General features: G+C 40.3%; 1 protein-coding gene across 3 annotated transcripts in view; it reads left to right on the top strand.

Annotated features, from left to right (window-relative positions):
* The window catches only part of ADHFE1 (alcohol dehydrogenase iron containing 1), a 34,509-nt gene extending 19,842 nt beyond the window's left edge, over window positions 1–14,667 (top strand). For all 3 annotated transcript variants that reach the window (XM_023648519.2, XM_023648520.2, XM_023648521.2), the window contains 5 exons: window positions 348–446; window positions 3,600–3,678; window positions 3,860–3,956; window positions 6,610–6,767; window positions 13,441–14,667. In XM_023648519.2, coding sequence (XP_023504287.1) covers window positions 348–446; window positions 3,600–3,678; window positions 3,860–3,956; window positions 6,610–6,767; window positions 13,441–13,524 — 517 coding nt within the window. In that variant the 3' untranslated portion in view covers window positions 13,525–14,667. The remainder of the gene's footprint in view (window positions 1–347; window positions 447–3,599; window positions 3,679–3,859; window positions 3,957–6,609; window positions 6,768–13,440) is intronic.
* The last annotated feature ends 5,877 nt before the right edge of the window (window positions 14,668–20,544 follow it).

The following is a 20,544-nucleotide window of genomic DNA, read 5'->3' as shown; positions in this document are numbered from 1 at the left end:
GGCTGCAGTCAAGGTCATTGACAGATGAAGAAGAAGAATGAGTCTCAGGGCCCTTTTCTAGAGCAGCTCTCACCATCCAAGGGTCAGTGGTTGGCTTCCTCTGGCACTTTTATCACGTGAGCAGCCTGACAGCATATTTATTATGCCTTTCTGATACCGTTGATGAGAAAATATGTTTCTCTTCCGTCTTCCTTTAGAAAACAAGACGTTGTTTGAACAACTTGCCTAATTTTTCTTCCTACCGAGTAGCATTTCTTTTTTTCCAGATCTTTCCCTAAGGCGGCTCTTTATTCAGTAGGAAATGCCAGTGTTGATGTGTTATTGTTAGGTGTTTATATCATCCACAGGGCTGTCAGGAATCCTGATGATCTGGAAGCGAGGTCTAACATGCACTTGGCAAGTGCTTTCGCTGGCATTGGCTTTGGAAATGCCGGGGTTCATCTGTGGTGAGCGAATCTGAGATTTTATTTCTTCACCTAAGCTATTACTTTAAGATTTTAAAAAAATGTTTACAATTTAGGACAGGTGGTAAGATTTAAATATGCTATAGAAAGAAGAAATTTAATTTAAGGTCCCAGAATATTTTCTTAATTCAAATGTAGTTTATTGGATCATAGATTTTTTTTTTGGTAACAGCTTTATTGAAATATAATTCACACACTATATAATTCACTCATTTACAATATGTAATTCAGTGGTTTTTTTATAGTTACAGAGTTGTACAGCCATTACCACAATCAATTTTACACATTTTATCACTCTAAAAAAAAATCCCATACCCCTTAGCTATCACCCACCAATCCTCCTATACCCACCCGTCTTAAGCAGTCTTTTTTTTTCCGCCATTTTTTTTTTTGAGGGAGATTAGCCCTGAGCTAACATCCACCACCAATCCTTCTCTTTTTTGCTGAGGAAGGCTGGCCCTGAGCTAACACCTGTGCCCATCTTCCTCTACTTTATATGTGGGATGCCTGCCATAGCCTGGCTTGATAAGCAGTGCGTAGGTCCTGCACCCGGGATGCAAACTGGTGAACCCCAGGCTGCCAAAGCAGAACACGGGAACTTAACTGCTGTGCCACTGGGCTGGCCCCTTAAGTAGTCTTAATTTACTTTCTGTCTCTACAGGTTTGCCTATTCTGGACATTTCATATAAATGGAATTATATAATATGTGGTCTTTTGTGCCTGGCTTCTTTAACGTAGCATAACGTTTCCATGGTTCATCCATGCATGTATCAGTACTTCATTCTTTTTTATTGCCAAATAACATTCCATTGTATGGATATACCAAATACCTTTCATCAGATGATGGACATTTGGGTTGTTTCCACTTTTTGGCTGTTATGAATACTGCTGCCATAAACATTCATGTACAAGTTTTTGTGTGGACGTATATTTTCATTTCTCTTGAATATATATACCTAGGAATAGAATTGCCGGGTCATATAGTGCCTCTACGTTTAAATTTTGAGGAACTGCCATATTGTTTTCCACAGTGGCTACACCATTTTACATTCCCACCAAAGTGGACGAGGGTTCTGATTTCTCCACATCCTTGCCATATGTCATGGATTTTTAAAACCTCAAATGCAGGGTTTTTTTCCTCCTGATCTCTCACAAAAAGAGAAGGATCAGAATCTTTGTCAATAGCCCAGAATTAATCTTTTTGATCAGAAATTTGTTGTTATGTTGCCTTAAAATTGAATACCAATGAACACTGAGAATTAAGAATAGGTCTTTTCTAGGGAGGGTGCAATGAAAAAATCACCCTCAAACTCTGTTGCTGAGAGAAGCATAGATTGGCACCACCTTTCCAAAAAGCAAGTGATGAAAATCTACCCAGAGCTTGAAAATGTTTATACCCTTTGACCCACTAATTTTACTTCTAGAAATGTAGCCTAAAGAAATAATCATGATATGATCAAAGAATTTCCTTTTAAGGATATTCACCTAAGTGTTATTTATAATTGAAAATTTTAGAAACAACCTAAATTTCCAACAGTCTGGGAATGGTAAACTAAAGTTCAGTACTCAAAGAATAAAATAAGGCTATTAAAAATAGTGTTTTAAAAGAATAGAAAATGATATGGGGGGCTGGCCCCGTGGCCGAGTGGTTAAGTTCACGTGCTCTGCTGCTGGCAGCCCAGTGTTTCGTTGGTTCGAATCCTGGGCGTGGACATGGCACTGCTCATCAAACCACGCTGAGGCAGCGTCTCACATGCCACAACTAGAAGGACCCACAACGAAGAATATACAACTATGTACCAGGGGGCTTTGGGGAGAAAAAGGAAAAAAATAAAATCTTTTAAAAAAAGAAAGAAAAAAAAAGAAAATGATATGGGAAAATGTTTATAAAGAATATTAAATAACAAAAGCAATGTTTAAGACTGTATGCCCAATGTGATCATAAATTAAAGATATGCATAAAAAGACTAGAAGAAAATATTATATAAAGGTTATCTTGAGGAAATAGGATTATGGATAATTTTTATTTTTTACAAAGAACATATATACAACTGTTAAACTGAAATATTGGATATTGTTAGAAAGGTACTTTGGAAAGCTACATGAACCCCTTCATGTCATGAAAGGACACTAAGCAATAATTTTCCTAATACTGTGGAGCCTGAGCAAGGCAAAGCACATTGCTAAGCACCCAACAACTCAGAGAACTGATAGCTTCTGCTCTGCCTCCTGAAAGAGAGTAGGCAAAGAGTACCTTTTTTTGGATAGGTAGTCATACAGTTCACCAAAATACGTCATCCTTCTATGAAATGTAAATCTTTTGGTGAATAAGCACAAAGTCATCTAATAACCGACATTAAAAGACTTATAGACCATTTTGCTATTCTAAAGCATTTCATTTTTAATATATTAATTGTAAATATATTAACTTCTCATAATGTATATCTTCTGGGTCATCTAGTAAACGATAACATTGTCCTATTTGTTCACTAAGAATTCAAGAGGATATAAAGAGTTTTTCCATTAAAATAAACCACAAGAAAAACCCACAAATAAAAACCATGCTGCCTTTTCTTGATAGCCTTTCAGGCTAGAATAGTCATTTATGATTCAACTCCATTAGTATGTAACATTTGAAAGGATGTTTCAATTATTGGCGGGAAGGATCACTGGCGGGCCATGCTTGCATGTCTAATGCAGTACATCTTGGCTCGTAAAACTCCCACCAACATCGTCAGCTTGTGCAGGAGCATGTTGCCAAGGCAGTGCAGAGCTAAATGGAAAATGCATGCTCTGAAGCTTATTAAAGAAATTTCAAAGTGAATTCTCAATTTCTTCAAGATAATAAGGTTAACCAACGTGTTTGGGGAGCAACTTCTGCATCAACACTTTTTAATGGCGTACAATTCTATGGAGCGTTTATATTTGAATATTTCAGAAGTTTTGTTAATGATAGACCAAATGTCAAATGCATCATAATATATCTTTATATCAAAGAAAATGGAATGTATAACTTTGTGAGAGAACAATATTGTCAAGAGACTGTGAAGGGCTGTCCCATAAGAGTATCTTTGTTTTGTTAACTTGAATTTCTGATATCTATATGTCAACATAAGGACTTTCTTTCTTTTCTAGCCATGGAATGTCTTACCCAATTTCAGGCTTAGTGAAGACATATAAAGCAAAGGATTATAATGTGGATCACCCACTGGTGGTAAACTCATAATAAATTCTTTGATTAGATCTTATAGTCTTTGCAATTACCATAAATGTATTTGTCAATTCTTGATTACTTGGAGTAAGCTTGATTATAGGGTAAGGTAATTTAATATCTAGAATGTGCAGGTTAAAGACCGGCATTGCCCCATCGGTCACCATGTTTCGTTTCTCTCCAGCCTCACGGCCTTTCTGTGGTGCTCACCTCCCCAGCGGTGTTCTCTTTCACGGCACAGATGTCTCCTGAGAGGCACCTGGAAACAGCAGAAATATTGGGTATGAATCATTACTCATAAATCTGTGACCACATATGTGGAACATTTCCTAGGGTTGCTTCTAAAGATAAACCATGAAGGATAATACCTATAAATGTTGCTTTGAGATAGTTTAATGATAAAATGTAAGAAACCTGCCCAAAGTCCTGTCTAGCACTAAAATTCTGTAATTTTGTTTTCAATGGCCCATTAACAATCAAATGGAACAAAATATTGCTTATGTTAGGTTTGTAGTAATAATATTTCCACTGTTTTCATCCCTAAGGAAAGTGAAACTCTTTATATACTATTAATGTTATAATTGGCTTTTGCTATGTTTAATAGGTAATAAAATGAATCTAACTTAGGAAGTAACAGTAAATTCCCAATTATAGAGAATCTAAATTACTAGAAACTTTATAAAGAGATCCCAAAAGAAGAATTTGTTTGCTGCTCTGTGGAATAAATAATGTCTCTAATAAGATATCCACAGTGCCTTTTGGATCTTACAAGAAATAAGATTGTATTAAGGATAGCTTTCAGTTAAATAAAATTTTGGTATTTTTCTAAGACGAGAACTCTTTTAAGTAGACTTGAGTATTTGATTAACTTTCAAAACATCTATTCCTCTAATTGTGTGTAGGGTAGGAAGGGAAAGGCTAAAAAGAAAACTTCATTATGCTCTTCTAGCACCAGCCGTTGGAGAGATTATTTCCAAGAAGGTAGGAATGACCACAGGCATCCTTCTGTGTGTGCTGCTTCCCTTCCACTTCTCTCTCACACTCTGACATTGGGGCTTTTGCAGAGTTCCAGGTGCTGTGCCGGGAATGTTAATGAAAGAAACCCGGGGCAGAGAAGCAGTGCCGGGGGCTTGATCTCCCAGCTTGTGCTGCCGGAAATGTGGTGCCGACTGTACCAAGGATCTTGTATTCCTGTTCCCTTTTGGACTGAGGATGTTGTTCAGCCAATTGTTGGGACTCAGCTGCCTTCGTAAATATGCAAACAGTGTAAATGGGAAGGAGCCCAAGTAGTAGGCTAGATGTATGGTGAAAGAGAAATTCTTAGAGAACTTAAAGCTGACATTCCAGGCAACTCACAAAATTAGTGAGAGAGCAATGCCTCTGTTAGACAAAACCCAGGCTGAAAGAGCCCACTAATTCTTTCTTCTTGCATAGGAAATTTTGTTTATTATTATTCCATACTTAGCTGTTAAGTATTTTGATTCTCTATGTAATCTTAGATTTTCTTAGCTTTATAGCGATTTATTCTCTTTCCTACCGTCTCTTTTTTTCTAAAACGTTTCATAGGAAACTCAGAGGTTTTGATGGTGTGTTTTATGGCAGCAATCCCAGGAATATAAAAACCTCATAAACCCTGTATCATGTGTTGCCTCTCCACCTAATCCATATTGTAACGGTGGCTGTGGACTACAGACTGGTCTTCTCAGGCAAGGTTTACCTTCCATCCAGCTGCTCTTCCAACTAGTCCAGTATCTGGTTCTATTTAAACCTTTTCCTAGATTACTAAAACAGTTCTCACTGTCACAGAAGAGAAAGATCAAAGCTGATTCAATCATGTGCTTCAGTATGGAGGTGAACCATACATTCTAGTCTCCTTTTGGACAATACAGAGAAAGTGGACTTGGACTACAGCATGAGGCATTTTGGATGATAAATAATACTATATTCCCTTTGTAGAGTGCTTCACTCCCTGGCAGTGAATGTATTCAATAGAATAGATGGAGGGCAGGGGTGCTAAGGGTTTGGGATCAGCTCCTGGAAACCTTCACTGCTATGCTGCCTAAAGGCAAACTCTGGGCTCTTCCAGATTGACGTCTCCATGATTTTGTATATTGTTATTAATTCTATCCAAATTCTGCCCTTACAGATCTCCAACCCTTGGCAACCTTCTTCCACTTTCGCCAATATCATTATTATCTGTGTATTAAATATTGTTTTCTCAGTCTTCATGTCCTTCATTCTGTCTGACTGGTTCTGTAATATTTATTTAGACGAACCTTCTGCCCTGCCCTTTGGCAACAGACTCCAAAATAAAAAGTTTTAACTATAGAGAGGAAATATTTTCTTCTGTGGCCACACATACTCTGTTCTTGTCCTTTTCCTCCTTTTCAGCAGTTAATGTTGGAGTTTTTGTACTTATATGTATCCTCGTCTCACAAGGTGTTTGCAAAGGGTTTGTCTTCTGTTCCTAAGAGGTTGCTGTGAGAAAAGATGTTGAACACACCTACCTCTAGATGTCAGCAAATTCCAAGCCTTGACAGTTACATAAGCTGTGTTTTCTCCTACAAATGCTCCTTCCTCCTCATGCAAACACCAGCCTTCTTTCTTGGTCTTTTTCCTGTGCCTCTTTTCTTGGCTCTGTTCTCTTCTTCCCACCACACAGGGGGCGAGCAGCCCATTGGAAATGTGAGAGCCAAGTTAGCCGCCCCAGCTGACTTCTCTGCAGAGGTTCGCCGGGTTCCACAGGCTGGCCTGGCCCCATCTGTCTTCTGCGGGGTTGACCGCTGGGCAAGCCTCCATGTGAAGGCACAGCTGTGCTCTTGTCCTCAGTGTCAGGGAGCCAGCAGTAGGTTATATATTCAGCTATCTTGTGACTGAATTACACCCAGGGCCAGCTTCCTCCTCTCTCTCCAGTCAGTGCTTTTTGTCTTGTAGGAGCTGACACCCACACTGCCAGGATCCCAGATGCTGGGCCTATTTTGGCAGACACACTCCGGAAATTCTTATTCGATCTGGATGTTGATGATGGCCTAGCTTCCATTGGTTACTCCAAGGCTGATATCCCCGCATTAGTGAAAGGAACACTGCCCCAGGTAAGAGACACAGCGCATCTTTACTCCCTTCTAAGAAGCATGAAGCTAAGGGAAGACATGGTCCATTTGAGACGTTTTAGGGGAGATGAAACCCACGGGTCCTCTGGCAGCTCTCAGTCCTCCTCCACACCAGGCAGCAGCTCTCCCCTTCCCCTGTGGGAAGGGGCCAAGGCTCCCTCACCTTAAATTCTTCCATAAAATTGTGGCTTATGTGAAGTTTTCGTGATGTAACTAAAATGATCCTTTATAAAAATTCAAGGGAAAACCAACCAAATTTATCTTGAGCTTTGGCAAAATTTCCCTTTTCTCCATTTCTGCTCTTTCAAGAGTCCCCTATAAAAGCATGTGAAGCTGTTCCAAAGGGCCACTAATATTATTTTCTGTTATAAAGAGTTACAAATTCCTACTATTTTGTGAAAAATAGACATGGCCTTTAAATTAAGACTATTACAAAACCACTTTTTAACATACTTGGGAGAGTGTATATTTTATACATATACATATGTGTACATATCTGTGTCACTTTGGGTCTTATTTCATTTTTTAAATGTTGCTAAAGAATTTAAACTGAGCTGCCATCTGTTATTTGGTAGAATCAAATAGACGTAGTTTCCCTCCTAAGGTTCTCATGAAGAGCATTTATCCCCCATTGGATCTCTCTCTTCCCTTTAGGATCAGATACCCATGTGCTATATAGCATCAGATCCTAATAGGCCAAGACCCTGTTCACTGCAGTTCACTATACAATAGAGAGCCAGAGCCGTGAACGCTCTGTTTGTGGACCACACCATGCTCACCATGTCCAGAGTGCTCGTTGAGTCCTCCTCCCCAAATGGGAAACAGAAGGATCACTTAAACCCTATGAAGATATGAGGGTAAGGTGCTTCTGCCCAAAGTTCAGACGTTGACGGATCTATCCCTGACATTAGAACAAAGTTCACATCTGGAATATCCACTCACACAGCACCCTACTAACCACAAGTAACAGTGCTTTTCCCTCACTCCACTCCAGTTAAGCAAGGCCTCACACTAGCTTCTTCCCCACTTGGCAAGTGCTTAGAATGTTGAAGACCTCACCACTCACATAAGATAATATTTGTATGGATTGGGTTCACAGACTCATAGGTCTTCAGGAGCCAGGTAGGTAATAGCAGTGAACAAAGTAATTTAAGGCAATAGGGAATGGTGGGGACTTTGGTGAGCTGGAAAGCACATGATCCACCTCCTTGGGTAAGTCCCTTTTCAGCTACAATTTGTTACCTCCAAGCAGCAATTCAGGTCCCAGTGTTGGTAGAACTTCCAATTTTCAAGAAAAATCAGCAATCTGGATGTTTGTGTTGAATTCTTTGATTTCCCAATGCACAAGCAAACATGGTCCATGGGCCACCAGTTTCCCTGATTTAGATTCAGGCCCAGTGGACTCACTTGCATCTAAAAATATAAATGAATGAGAAAAAGAGGAGTTTGCAAGTGTAGCAGAGCCCCTAGGCTCACAAACCTTTAGTTCTAACCTACAAGTTGAAGGGACTAAATAGCCAAAACATATGACCGTCGCATTTATTTTATCCAAACTGACTAGACTGTAAGTTCCATGGGGGCAGGAGCCTGTCTGTTTTGCTCATCTATCCTCTACTGCACCTGGCATGGGCTAGTAAACACGTTAAATGAACACATACTGACAGCCCTCTCCTCCTACAGCTTCTGTCCAGGTAGGCTTAATGGCTGAATGGTGGTAACTCTCTGAGATGATGCCGTAACTTAATAGGATTCAACCAATGACAAGGAGCCATGAAAGCCTGTCCAGGGACACCAGAGACTAAGTGGTCACCACGATTTTGATGTAGCCTCTGCCTCTTAGAGCATGGTGCCAGAGAGAATGTCCATTTTGCAAAGGGTCCTCTGAAAAGTTCTGCTTGTTTAGCCAAGGAAAGTGTTCAGGTATATGAGTTTGTCAACCTCCAAGAATGGGATCTATGATTTTCAAATGAAACTGTATGATATTCTTGGCCATTTAATTGCTGGTAGCAATGCATCTTCCAGCCATCAGCAGACAGTGGCAAGTGTTTACTGTTTTACTTCTGCTGTGCTCAGACTTTCACTTTCAGAAGCTGTTCCAGACAGCAGCAGATCCAGACTAACATTTGAGACCATCCACTAAAATCGCAAGTTAATTAGATATCATTCTGAATGCCTCAGTGCACATGTCATACTGGGAAATCACAGAGAGCAAAACCTTAATTAGGCAAAACTGACTTCTTAGTTTCACAAAAGATGCAAGGTAAATTGAATCTTTTGAATACAAGTCATGTCTATAAAGCAGGAAGCCAGGATTTCTCAAGCTGTATTCCTAAAGCAGCCCAAAGATATATGCTGCCTTTTTTTCCCTTTGAACATGTTTTTGTGATTGGGAGAAACATAGTTAATTTTAATTAACTGACACTAGTTCCATTTTGGAGGCAATGTGATAGAGAGAGAGAGTTCACAGGACTTTACAAGGAATCTTAGCAATAAGCTTGAATATTTTGCAGATGAAGAATGACTATGGGGTTTTTGTTTCTTTTTGGTGGCAGTGAACGTTTTACAGGAATGCTGTGGCAACTTCAGACTTTTCCACATGCGGCAGACTATTCTTCACCTATTAGTATCCACAGGATTTAAGGCAGTGAGAGGTAGTGATTCCTTCAAAGAACTTTGCCAAAAAGTTTATGTCGTGTAGTTGACTTTTGATAAAGCTTCTTTTATGTTCAGGAACGGGGGATCACTTTTCTCTGGAAGGAACAACTAGGCCAGTATTCTTGACCAAACACCACATCCCATACTGTGGCAGCAAATAGCAGCCCTGTGTACAGAGGCTTCCAACCGCCATAGCCAGGCTGCAAGGGAGCAGGCAAGAATAAATTAATCTTCCAAGCTTGATTTCTGAAACCTCTGGAAAGAAACATTTACATTTCAAATCCAAACATTTCATTACTGAGGAGAGCTGTCTACCAAAATGAGCACTTCCACTCCCTGGCAGACAGGCCAGCTGAAATGTTGTTATTTTATGAATGTGCTAAAAGTAGTAGTCTGAATTTATTTCAGTGCCCACGTTAATCAGCTGTCCTGCGGTCTTACACGTCTATAAATAATAGTGCATTGCTGAACACATCTTAACTCTGAGAGTTTAGTTTTGTGTGGTATAGATGATATGTGTGAAGATATATCACAAGTTTACATGCTTGTTCCCTTTTAACTAATCACTGGGGGTTAGAAATGTGAAAGAGAAACTCAGCTCAGCTTGGCCTGAAGTATTTCTGAGAGTCCTGAACTGCCCTACCAGTGATGAACAGGATCATTTTAAGGGCCTTTGAGCTCATCAGGTAAGACTGTCTCCATTATAAACAGAATAATGTGGCAGTAATCTTCAGCCATAGCAAATGCTGAACTCCAGTTCATGACCCTGCCACAAACATATACGTAGGTCACCATAAACAAGTCTCTGCCTTGCTATGGATTTTCAGAATTCTTTAGGATCTCTAAAAGATCTGCTGGGATGTAAAATTTTACCATGGCTTCATCAGCGTTGCCCCCGTTCTTCTTCCGTCTGTCTATCTATCCATCCTTCTTTGTTTATTTATTATTTTAATTGTGGTAAAATATACCTAACATAAAATTTACTATTTTAACCATTTTTAATTGTACAATTCAGTGCCATTAATTACATTTACAATGTTGTGAAACCATCACCACTACCCATTTCCAGAACTTTCTAATCCCAAATAGAAGCTGTGCTCTGTTGTTTAATGATAAATAATAACTTGCCGTTCTCCCCTTCTCCCAATCCCTGGTAAGCTCTATTCTACTTGCTGCCTTTATGAATTTGCCTACTCTAGGTCCTTCATATAAGTGGAATCATACAGTATTTGTCCTTTTGTGTCAGCCCTATTTCACTTAGCAAAATGTCTTCAATCTTTCAGAATTTCATTCCTTTTTATGGCTGACTGATATTCCATTGTATGGATCTAGCATATTGTGTTTATCCATTCACCCACAGATAGACACTTGGGTTGTTTCTACCTCGTGGCTATTGTGAACAGTGCTGCTATGAACAGTAGTGTATAAGCATCTATTTTAGTCCCTCGTTTCAATTCATTTGGGTGTATACCTAGGAATAGAATTGTTGGATCACCTGGTAATTCTGCCTTTAACTTTTTTGAGGAACTGCCCAACTATTTTCCGTAGCGGCTGCACCATTTGACATTCCCACCAATAATGCATGACAGTTCCAGTTTCTCCACATCTTCACCAACACTTGTTATTTTCCCTCCTCTTTTTTTCTTTTTTTTTTTTTGATAGCCATTCTAATGGGTGTGAGTGGTAACTCTGTGTTTTTGACTTTTATTTCCCTAATGACTAATGATGTTGAGCATCTTTTCATGTGCTTATTGGCTATTTGTATATCTTCCTTGGAGAAAGGTTTATTCAAATCCTTTGGCTGTTTTTGAATTGGATTGTCTGGGGGTTTTTGTTGTTGAGTTATAGAATTATTTATATATTCTGGATATTAATCCCTTATCAGATATACAACTTACAAATATTTTCTCCTCTTCTGTTATCTTTTCACTCTCTTGATAGTGTCCTTTGATGCATAAAAGCTTTTAATTTTGACATAGTCTTATTTATCTGGGTTTTTTTTCGTATTGTTGCCAGTGCTTTTGGTGTCATATCCAAGAAATCATTGCCAAATTCGATGTCATAAAGATTTCCCCCTGTTTTCTTCTAAGAATTTTAAAGTGTTAGCTCTTACATTTAGGTCCATTTTCAGTTAATGTTTATATACATTCTTTCTTCTTTTCATTCTTCATTTTACCTGACGAGTACTTAGTGAGGTCTTACTATATAACCATGCATTGTATGGGATACAGTGAAGAGGAGAATAAAGTCCTTCCCCCCATCATGGAGCTACGTTCTAGTGAGGGGAGACAGACAATGGACATCTAGTCTTATCTATAAATATGATACAAATGAAATTATTTCAGATAATGATTAGTGATATGAAGGAAAACCTGGGTGATTTCATGCAGGACAGTGTGGAGGGAACACCAGCGAGGGTGGTCAGAGAAGGCTTCTGACTGGAGGTGGAGGCAGCCACGTTAAGATCTGGGAGAAGCATTGTAGGCAGAGGGGAAAGGCCCTGAGACAAGGTGAAGATCAGCATTTTCATGGGACTGAAGGTACCGTAGGACTAAGTGAGATGAGGTGATGGGAGAAGAGTCAAAGCTGGGACAAGAAGCAGGGCCAGATCAGGGTGGCGTTCGAGGTGTGGTCTTGTTCTAATTGCAATGGGAAGTCATTGGAGAGCTTTAAACCAGGGAATTGTGTGATCAGACTCCTGGGGAAAAAATCACTCCAGCTGCTCTGGAAGGAATGACCTCTAGGGGGCGAGAGTGGAGCAAAAGTGGAAACAGACCTTTAAGAGGCCTTTGAAGTAGGACAGGAGAGTGAGGGTGACAGTGTCGGTTATGGTGGAACCAGAGGTGAGAAGAGGTTGGATTTGGGATTTATTTTGGAGGTAGATCTGACAGACTTGCTGATGGATTTAACATGTAGGGAGGGGAAAGAGGAATCAAGGATGACCCCTAGGTTTTTGCCTGAATGATTGGGTGTCATTTCTGAGAGGAGGAAAATGGGAGGCAGGGGGCACCAGAGTTCTATCTTGTGTAAGTGAATTTTGAGATGCCAGTATTCCCCCTCCCACCATCTTTATTAATTAACAAATTAATTAATTAACAAATAACTGTTGAGCACCCGGGTACTGTGTGTCAAGCACTCCAGTAGGTGCTGGGCGTAGAATGAACACAGCCCCGCCCTCATGGGGCTGCCCTCCTCTACCAGGTATGCTCCCAAACAAGTGCTTATCATGAGAAAACAGACCAAGAGACCCAGGAAAATGGAACCAAAAAACTGGCATGTGTCTTAATTTCACTTAGGCCCAGAAATTTGGGCATAGGGTGGTCATTATAATATCTTTTAATTCTCTGTCCCAGAGGGATCTTGGAGCCACTGACGGGCGTATAAATAACAATAGGATGTGCTGGCTACCTTTGCTGACTTGACTCAACAATCATTGGAGAAATTAAGCAAGTCACTGAATTCATTTGGGAAAGTAGAGATAAAACCTTAGTTAATAGTAAAGAAGGAGTCACTTATTGTCCGTAGCCTGAAAGTTAATGTCCTAATGAAGTCCGTTTGAATATACCTTAACTCCAAGTTGCAAAATCTACAGTCTTTGAAGTCAGACAACCCAGTTCTGTTTTCCTTGGCAGCACCGGCTACGCCTGGGACAGTGCTCTCTGCACAGGGCGAACCTGGCAGAGGCTGCTGACCAGCATGTTTTGTCATCATAGGAAGTGTTTTTCCCGAGGTTGGTTTGGTTCTGTACATTTGGGCAGAAGACTTGCCAGGGCCTAAGACAAGGGCGATGGCTTTTGAAAGCTTCCTAGGAAAGAGGCACCACTTGATAAACTTCTGAGTTGGGGATCCGCTAGTACAAAGCAACAAGAAATATGATTTTTAAAGATATGGCTATTATCAAGTCATTGTTTCTTGTGACCAAGTTCATTTACATAACCTAGTAGCCTTTACAAACTGTCTTTTCAAAGCCCTGGATAACTCCTTTTGTTTACTGTTTCAGGAAAGGGTCACCAAGCTTGCACCACGCCCTCAGTCAGAAGAGGATCTGTCTGCCCTGTTTGAAGCTTCAATGAAACTGTATTAGGTTTTGTTTTCACTGAACTGGGAATTCAGAATTACCATTGGCCATCACAGTTATGAAGACAGAAGCTGATCCAGCCAGAGCTTTGACTTTTCGTCTCCACAGATAACTTACCTGTTTCCAGTTGTAATATGATATAAATTCATCCTGCAGAAGATTCCCTGATGCTCAAAGTCAAGCTGCTTCCATAAAACAGGCTGGACAAGTGCCCACCATATCAGACCTTGGGCCCGACTTCAGGCGTCCATGTTCCTGCCCCAAACCCCACAGATTGCCACTGCTCCATTTATCAAATGGGCAAAAACTCAGTATCTGTCAAATGTAAACGCACATATCCTGTGCCCAGTAATCACATGTCTAGAAATTTGTCCTATAGAACTAACACAAGTGTGTAAAGAAACATGGCCAGGATGTTTCAGGAAGCACTTTTTCTAATAATAAAAGATTTAGGGGCCGGCCCAGTGGCGCAGTGGTTAAGTGCGCACATTCTGCTTCTCGGCGGCCTGGGGTTCGCCGGTTCGGATCCCAGGTGCAGACATGGCACTGCTTGGCAAAAGCTATGCTGTGGTAGGCATCCCATGTATAAAGTAGAGGAAAATGGGCATGGATGTTAGCTCAGGGCCAGTCTTCCTCAGCAAAAAGAGGAGGATTGGCAGTAGTTAGCTCAGGGCTAATCTTCCTCAAAAAAAAAAAAAAAAGATTTACAAGAACCTAAATATTCGTTAATAGTATATAGATAACTAAATCATATTATATTAAACAATGGACTGCTATAGTGCTATTAATAAGAATGAGGTAAATCTATTGGGAATATGTCCATGATATACTGCTAAGTTGGAAAAAAGTAAGTTGCAGAACAATTAGTATGGTCTGATTTTTACTTTTTTAAATTATACATAAATCTATGTCTATATATATAGAAAAGAAGGATACACATCAAAATATTAAAAATTTACACATCAAAATATTGAAAGTTGTCACTGGAGAAATGGAATTTTGGGTATAGAGAATTAAGAGAAAATGTTCACTTTGTATTTCGTCATTTTATAAACATCTGTATTGTTTGGATTTGTTACAACAAGCATATATTTTCTAATTTTAAAAGGGGGGAGAGAAAATAAAGAAAAATATCATTTTACTGTCTTAGATCAGTTTCATCTTATTTTTCAAAAATACTGGTAACTGGTGTTTAAAGGTGAAAAAAATCCAAAAGAGTAAAATATTAGAGGCTTATCCTCTGGTGAATAAATTGTTATTCGAGAAAAACACTAACATCCTACATGGTGATTCCCTCTTTGGAAAAATGTTTCTGATGCTCAGAATAAATTAATTCAAAAGCAAGGAGTGTTGTAGGTTACAGATAGCAGCCTTGCGAGTAAAATCCAGGGAGCATGATCCCCTGCCTCCCATGACTCCCAGCCTACAGAAACTTCTAGGGCTCATTTTTCCACACAAAGGTGACCACCCTGAGGTTTGCCTGCTCAAGCTTTGGCAGTCTAGCTCTCAGTGTACTTGCAGATTTATTCATGTTTTAAATTGTATTAAAGTTTTAATCAAGTAAGTAAAGGATACGTAATTACATCAGGCTTTTAAAAAGCAGATGAGAAGGGCATTACTGTGCCATTCGACCTGCCCCTGCCCACTTTATCTCTATGAAGGTCTTTATTTCCCTGAGACCTTTTAAATAGTGTTTAAATAATGTTTATTGGGAGTTTTCTCTGATTACAAACATAAAATGTGTTTAGTACCAAAAACTGGTAACACAAAAATAAACACAAAATACTTGTTTATGAACAATGCAATATGTTGCACCACCCAAAGGTAGCCACTGTTAAAAATTTGGTATATGTTCTTCCAGCAATTTTGTGTGTGTGTATACACACACACACATACATATATATGTGTGTCTACTATAGATAACTATATATTTATTTTTTCACTTGGAAATGCTATCAAGGTGTAGTTTTAATTCCTAAAGAACATTCAAATTCTTTATACCAAGTGCCCAAAAGGCAAGCATAAGATAGTACCAACAGAATTTCATCTAGGCCATGCAGACCACACCTAGCTAAAATCCCCCCAGCTTTTCAAAAGAATCATGGATTCTGAGCGCAGAAGCTGTGTGAATGAGGCAGAGGACAGCTAAACTCTCTGCCAATCTGAGATCCTTCAGGAAACTTTAGAGAAGTTGTTAATGAGCATCTCATAATATATTTGGCATAGCAAAAACATGTATGTGTCACCCACAACCACCCCCCAAAAAGTCCAGGTAAGCTCTAGAAATTTTGTAATACATTCTGCAAGGTGATGTGACATCCTTAGAACAACATTGCACTAGGGGTCAAGGGCCCTGGCTTCTCCTCCAGCCCCTTGGTCTGTCAGAGTCTTACGTTATTCCACCAAGACCTCTTCCAGCTTGAAAGTGCTATGCCTAGATTTTATGTATTACGTCATCCCTAATGTGAGATTTTGAGTTTGGGAAATTTAATGTAAAATAATTTGAGATATAAAAATGCATTCTCTGTCTCCCTTAAATGTTCGATGCCTTTATTACCAGTAGCCAGATGTCTCAATGTGACTCATCGGGAGAAGTTTGGTATTCATACTGATTATGACTGTAGAGGAAGGATTTAAAGGTCAAGCATGAAGAAACAGATTTAGGAAGGCTTTATGTTTTTTATCCTAATACCCATCATTTTGGTCCTTACAATTTGAGAATATGGAAAAGATGTGTTTCTTGACTTAACAGCTATTAAAAGAATGAGACGGGAGATTTGGCCCATTTCTATAAACCAAACACTTTGATGCTTCTGAGACAACAATTAAGTGCATTTTTCTAAATCCTATTTTTTCTATTGATTTCCTTTAAAAGATCAAAAAATTCTTAGGGGTTACAGCTCCATTTAAGTAGATTAATTCACTTGCGAAATCAAGGAAAATTAAAAGAATAATATTCAAGAGTTTGTATAATTTTACTTTATAAAATACCACCACTATATGGTGGCATTTTTACTTAAATACATGCACATCCCTAATTTATTTCATGATACGGAATACTAATTTGTTTCAAATAGGTCATGTTTGTATGATTTTTGTCAAGTGCCACAATGAATAGCCGACTCATTTTGTACTTCTGCCCCTTCTCTGTGCACAGGGAGGACTGTGCTGGGCTTGGCATTGTTTGTGTAGCTGTGGACACAGCTGTGGGGTGTTTTCCAGTGGTCAATGAAGTAAGTCTGCTCTTGTAAAATACAGACAAGTACAGTATTAAAATAGCGCAAAATTTGCTTTTCTGGCCTTTTAACCTGAGAAAGATTAATGGCTGTTTGGATTAGAAACTGCACCCTAATGAGGGACTGTTGCCTCTGGGGAGTGGGTATGAGAAAGGGGACGTTCACCTCCAGGTCAACATCGCACAGGCTGCCTTGTCTCTGATGACCAGCAACCCCAAGCCGAGACAGCTGCCAGGGCTCCTCCATTAAATGCCTGAGCCTCTCGGGGCCGCTGGGGAGGCCAGGCCACATCCCAGCCATCATCATCACAATGGCCTGCGGGTGGTAGTCTCCAGGGACAAGCCACACTTTGAATGGGCAGAAATTGGTTCTTGAAACCCTAGGTTGCATTACTGGCAGCTGGGGGCAGGAGGATCTAGTTTCTCTTGCTATTATTCCACTGTCTTTCCAAGCACCCCAACAACTCTCAGAACAAATGCGTGTCCCCCGAAAATTGCAATAACTGTGTGATTTTTGTCCTATGTGAAATCCCTCATGAAGCCATGTGCTTTTAATTGATTTTCCAATTTATAAAATTGGAAATGGATTAAAATAATCATGAGCGAAAAGATGGAAAAAACTACCATCATGCCATTACCCAAGCACAGCTGTTATGATTTGATATACTTCCTTTCCATCTTTTCATTTGGGGAGTGTAATCTTCAGCTCTTTTCTCTTAAGGCCTGACATTTTAAGTATTTTCTGTGTTGTCACATAATTGTCATAACCATTATCTTAAAAGGTACACAGTAGTTTATTGACTAGGAATTTAGTAATTTATCCTTATTATAGGGAATCAAGATTGCTTTCAAATTTTTACTCCTACCAATAACAGAGTGATGAATAATGTTTATGTGGCTTTTTTCATATTCTAAATTAATCTCTTAGATTAACTAATCCCCAAATTTAACTTTTACATTGGAGTATGGACATTTTTATGGCTCTTGATTCATATTACTAAATTATACATACCGCATTATTCTTTTCAGAGTTGCTTCCCTTCTCCTTCAGTTTTGTATCTCTTCAAAATAAATAGTAGTGCAGAAATGAAACAGTTCACGTGGATGGACTGGCTAGCCTATTTCTGCAGACCTGTAAAAGTCGACTGTGTTTTTTTCTTTTATGTCAGTATATCTTAACAGTTCACGTAAACACATTAAAATTTTCAAATAAAATTATGAAACTTATTTTAGTGTTATTGCCTCTTAAGTGAATCTATAGATTACTAAGTCTACTTTTCTTTGTTACTTACATTTTTTTTCCTTCTAGGACCCTCAATGGGCCCATAAGCTTATGTATGGGTCTGTATTATTACATTCATGGCCCTCAGTTTTGCTGGCCAAGAAAAAGCACCCAAGGGCCAGCCCTGGTTGCCTAGTGGTTAAGCTCGGCACGCTCCACTTTGGCGACCCAGGTTTGGTTCCTGGGCATGGACCCGTCTGTCAGTGGTTGTGCTGTTGTGGCAGCTCATATACAAAAAGAGGAAGATTAGCAGTGGATGTTAACTCAGGGCAAATCTTCCTCAGCAAAAAAAAGAAAAAGGACCCAAGAGAACAACACGTAAATACAAATATCCTTTTCTATAGGAATGTTCTAGAATCACCCGGGCCTATGAGTGAAAAGATTGCTGCCCTGGCAGGCAGGTGAGTGACACCAAACCCCCACCCCCACCAAGATCCCTTCAAGGGTCTAAGTTGCTCCTCTAATCAGAAACCTCTCAAAGCTTTGCAGTTGTGTACATTGGTCCCACAGTGGCTTTGGCAACATTTCCGGGCGACCAGTGTGAACTTTATGCCAAGCATTGCGTATGAGGAAAGAGTGTTTGTAAGGCCATGGATAAGTGAAGACATGTCCAAATAGTACCAACAGGCTGGAGTGACCAGCTGAATAAGGACAGGCGAGTTTATTTCATTTTTTTTATATCTCATTTCACTGTATACTCAGGACATAGCTCAGTACTCTGACAAAGTAGTTTCCCTAAGGAGGAAGGGGAGCATAGTTTTGGGGAGAGGAGAATTGGGGTTCTGCAGGGTGAATTGTGGGGGCTGGGAATGAGTGCAAAACACAACATTTAGTAGTATTTTTAACCAAACTAGTGACACTTTATAAATAAAAATATCAACTCTTATGAAATGCTGTGGCCTGTTTCCTAGGGCATCTACTACAGCTGGCAATAATAATAAACTAAAGACAATAATAATCGTTTATTTATTGAGCCCTTAGCCTGTGCCAGGCTCTTTTTCAAGGATTTGCCTACTCTGAGAGAGGCATTGCTATTACCCTTTTTGGACAAATGAGGAAACTAAGCCTCAGGTTAAAAAAAACCTGCCCAACTTCACACAGCTGGTAAGAGGCAGGGCCAGCCCTCAGTCCCGAGCTTTGAAGTTACATTCCCAGCCACCAAGTTCATGCCTCTCAACCGCCTTCTGCTTTCCTAGGAGAGTTTCTTGAATCGCATTGGACGCTATATACACTTGTGCACAACAGAGTACCTTGAACATATTAGTAACCTCGTAAGTATTTGTGGAGTTGAGGACTGTATTTCACTGAAACAGGAAGGAGAAAGAGAAAAAGAAGCTTCTGCCAGCCTTTGACATGTCAGAGGGGCATTGAGTTGGTCAAGCTGGTGGCCACACAGAGGGGTATTAGAGGTAACAGCCGCCTCAGGGGTGAATCCCAGCCCTGCCTCCGACTAACTGAGTAACCTTGGGCAATTCACTTAGACTCTCTGAACACAAGCTTTACCATGGAAGGCTGTTATAGACATCTGTGGGAAGTAAGGTATGGTAAAGGTCTGGAACAGTGCCTGGCCCCCAGTCCCTGCTTAGGAAATATTAGTCCTCTTCCCTCTCCTGCAGCCTGAGCTGGCAGGAAGCCTTTCATCCAGCAGCTCCCAGATCACTACAGTGATATCAGCTGGGCACCAAGGGCTTCCAAACTTCCCTCAGGACAAGAATTACCTGGAACGCTGATTAAAGATATAGCTCACCAGGCCGTTCCCCAAAGCCCCCAGAAATCCAGATCCTGTCAACCTGGGTTGGAACTCAGGAATCTGTTGTTGGGTAAATTTGGTTTAGGAAAATTAAACTGCACTTGCACCTGTTTGGCAGCCCGTCCGCATAGGTGGTGACAGAAACAGAGCAGTGGTCTCGGCCTTCAGCATGCATCAGAAACTTCTGGAGGGCTTGGTAAAACATGGGTCACTGGGCCCAGCCCCCAGAGTTTCTGATTCAATAGGTCCGGGTGGAAAGTGAGAATTTGCATTTCTAACCAGTTCCCAGGTGATGCTGCTGCTCCGGGGACCACACTTTGAGAACCACCGAACCAGAGGATTGCAATTTTCTCACATTTCAAGCTCAGCTGGCTCAGGAGATTTCTGCTGGAATAGTTCTACCCGGTGTATAGCAGGACAGTGCTGGGACACTGACCACAGGACCTACCTCTCCGCCAGACAGAGAGCCCACAGCCCAGGCGCTGTCCTGCCTCTTCCCCACCAGGACTGCCTCCCCCTGCAGCTCCCGCCTCTCTCATTCCCAACGCACTTTTCAGGCTGAGGCCTTTCTGAGGTGTGCCCATCAAAGTCCAAGCAGAAAGGAGATGCTCGCTTGTTGAGGAAGGCCACAGTATTTGCCTCAACTATGATGTGAGTATTAAAAAGTATACTAAGTACCAAGGCCCTGAGTTTCATTTCAGTATCATTGGTAAAAAGAATATAGAACTCCCAGCTATGAGGTTAACAGACGGATGAAAC

Source organism: Equus caballus, chromosome 9, assembly GCF_041296265.1.
Source record: "Equus caballus isolate H_3958 breed thoroughbred chromosome 9, TB-T2T, whole genome shotgun sequence".
NCBI classification, from domain to species: Eukaryota; Metazoa; Chordata; class Mammalia; order Perissodactyla; family Equidae; genus Equus; species Equus caballus.
This window is presented reverse-complemented; position numbering and strand designations above follow the sequence as displayed.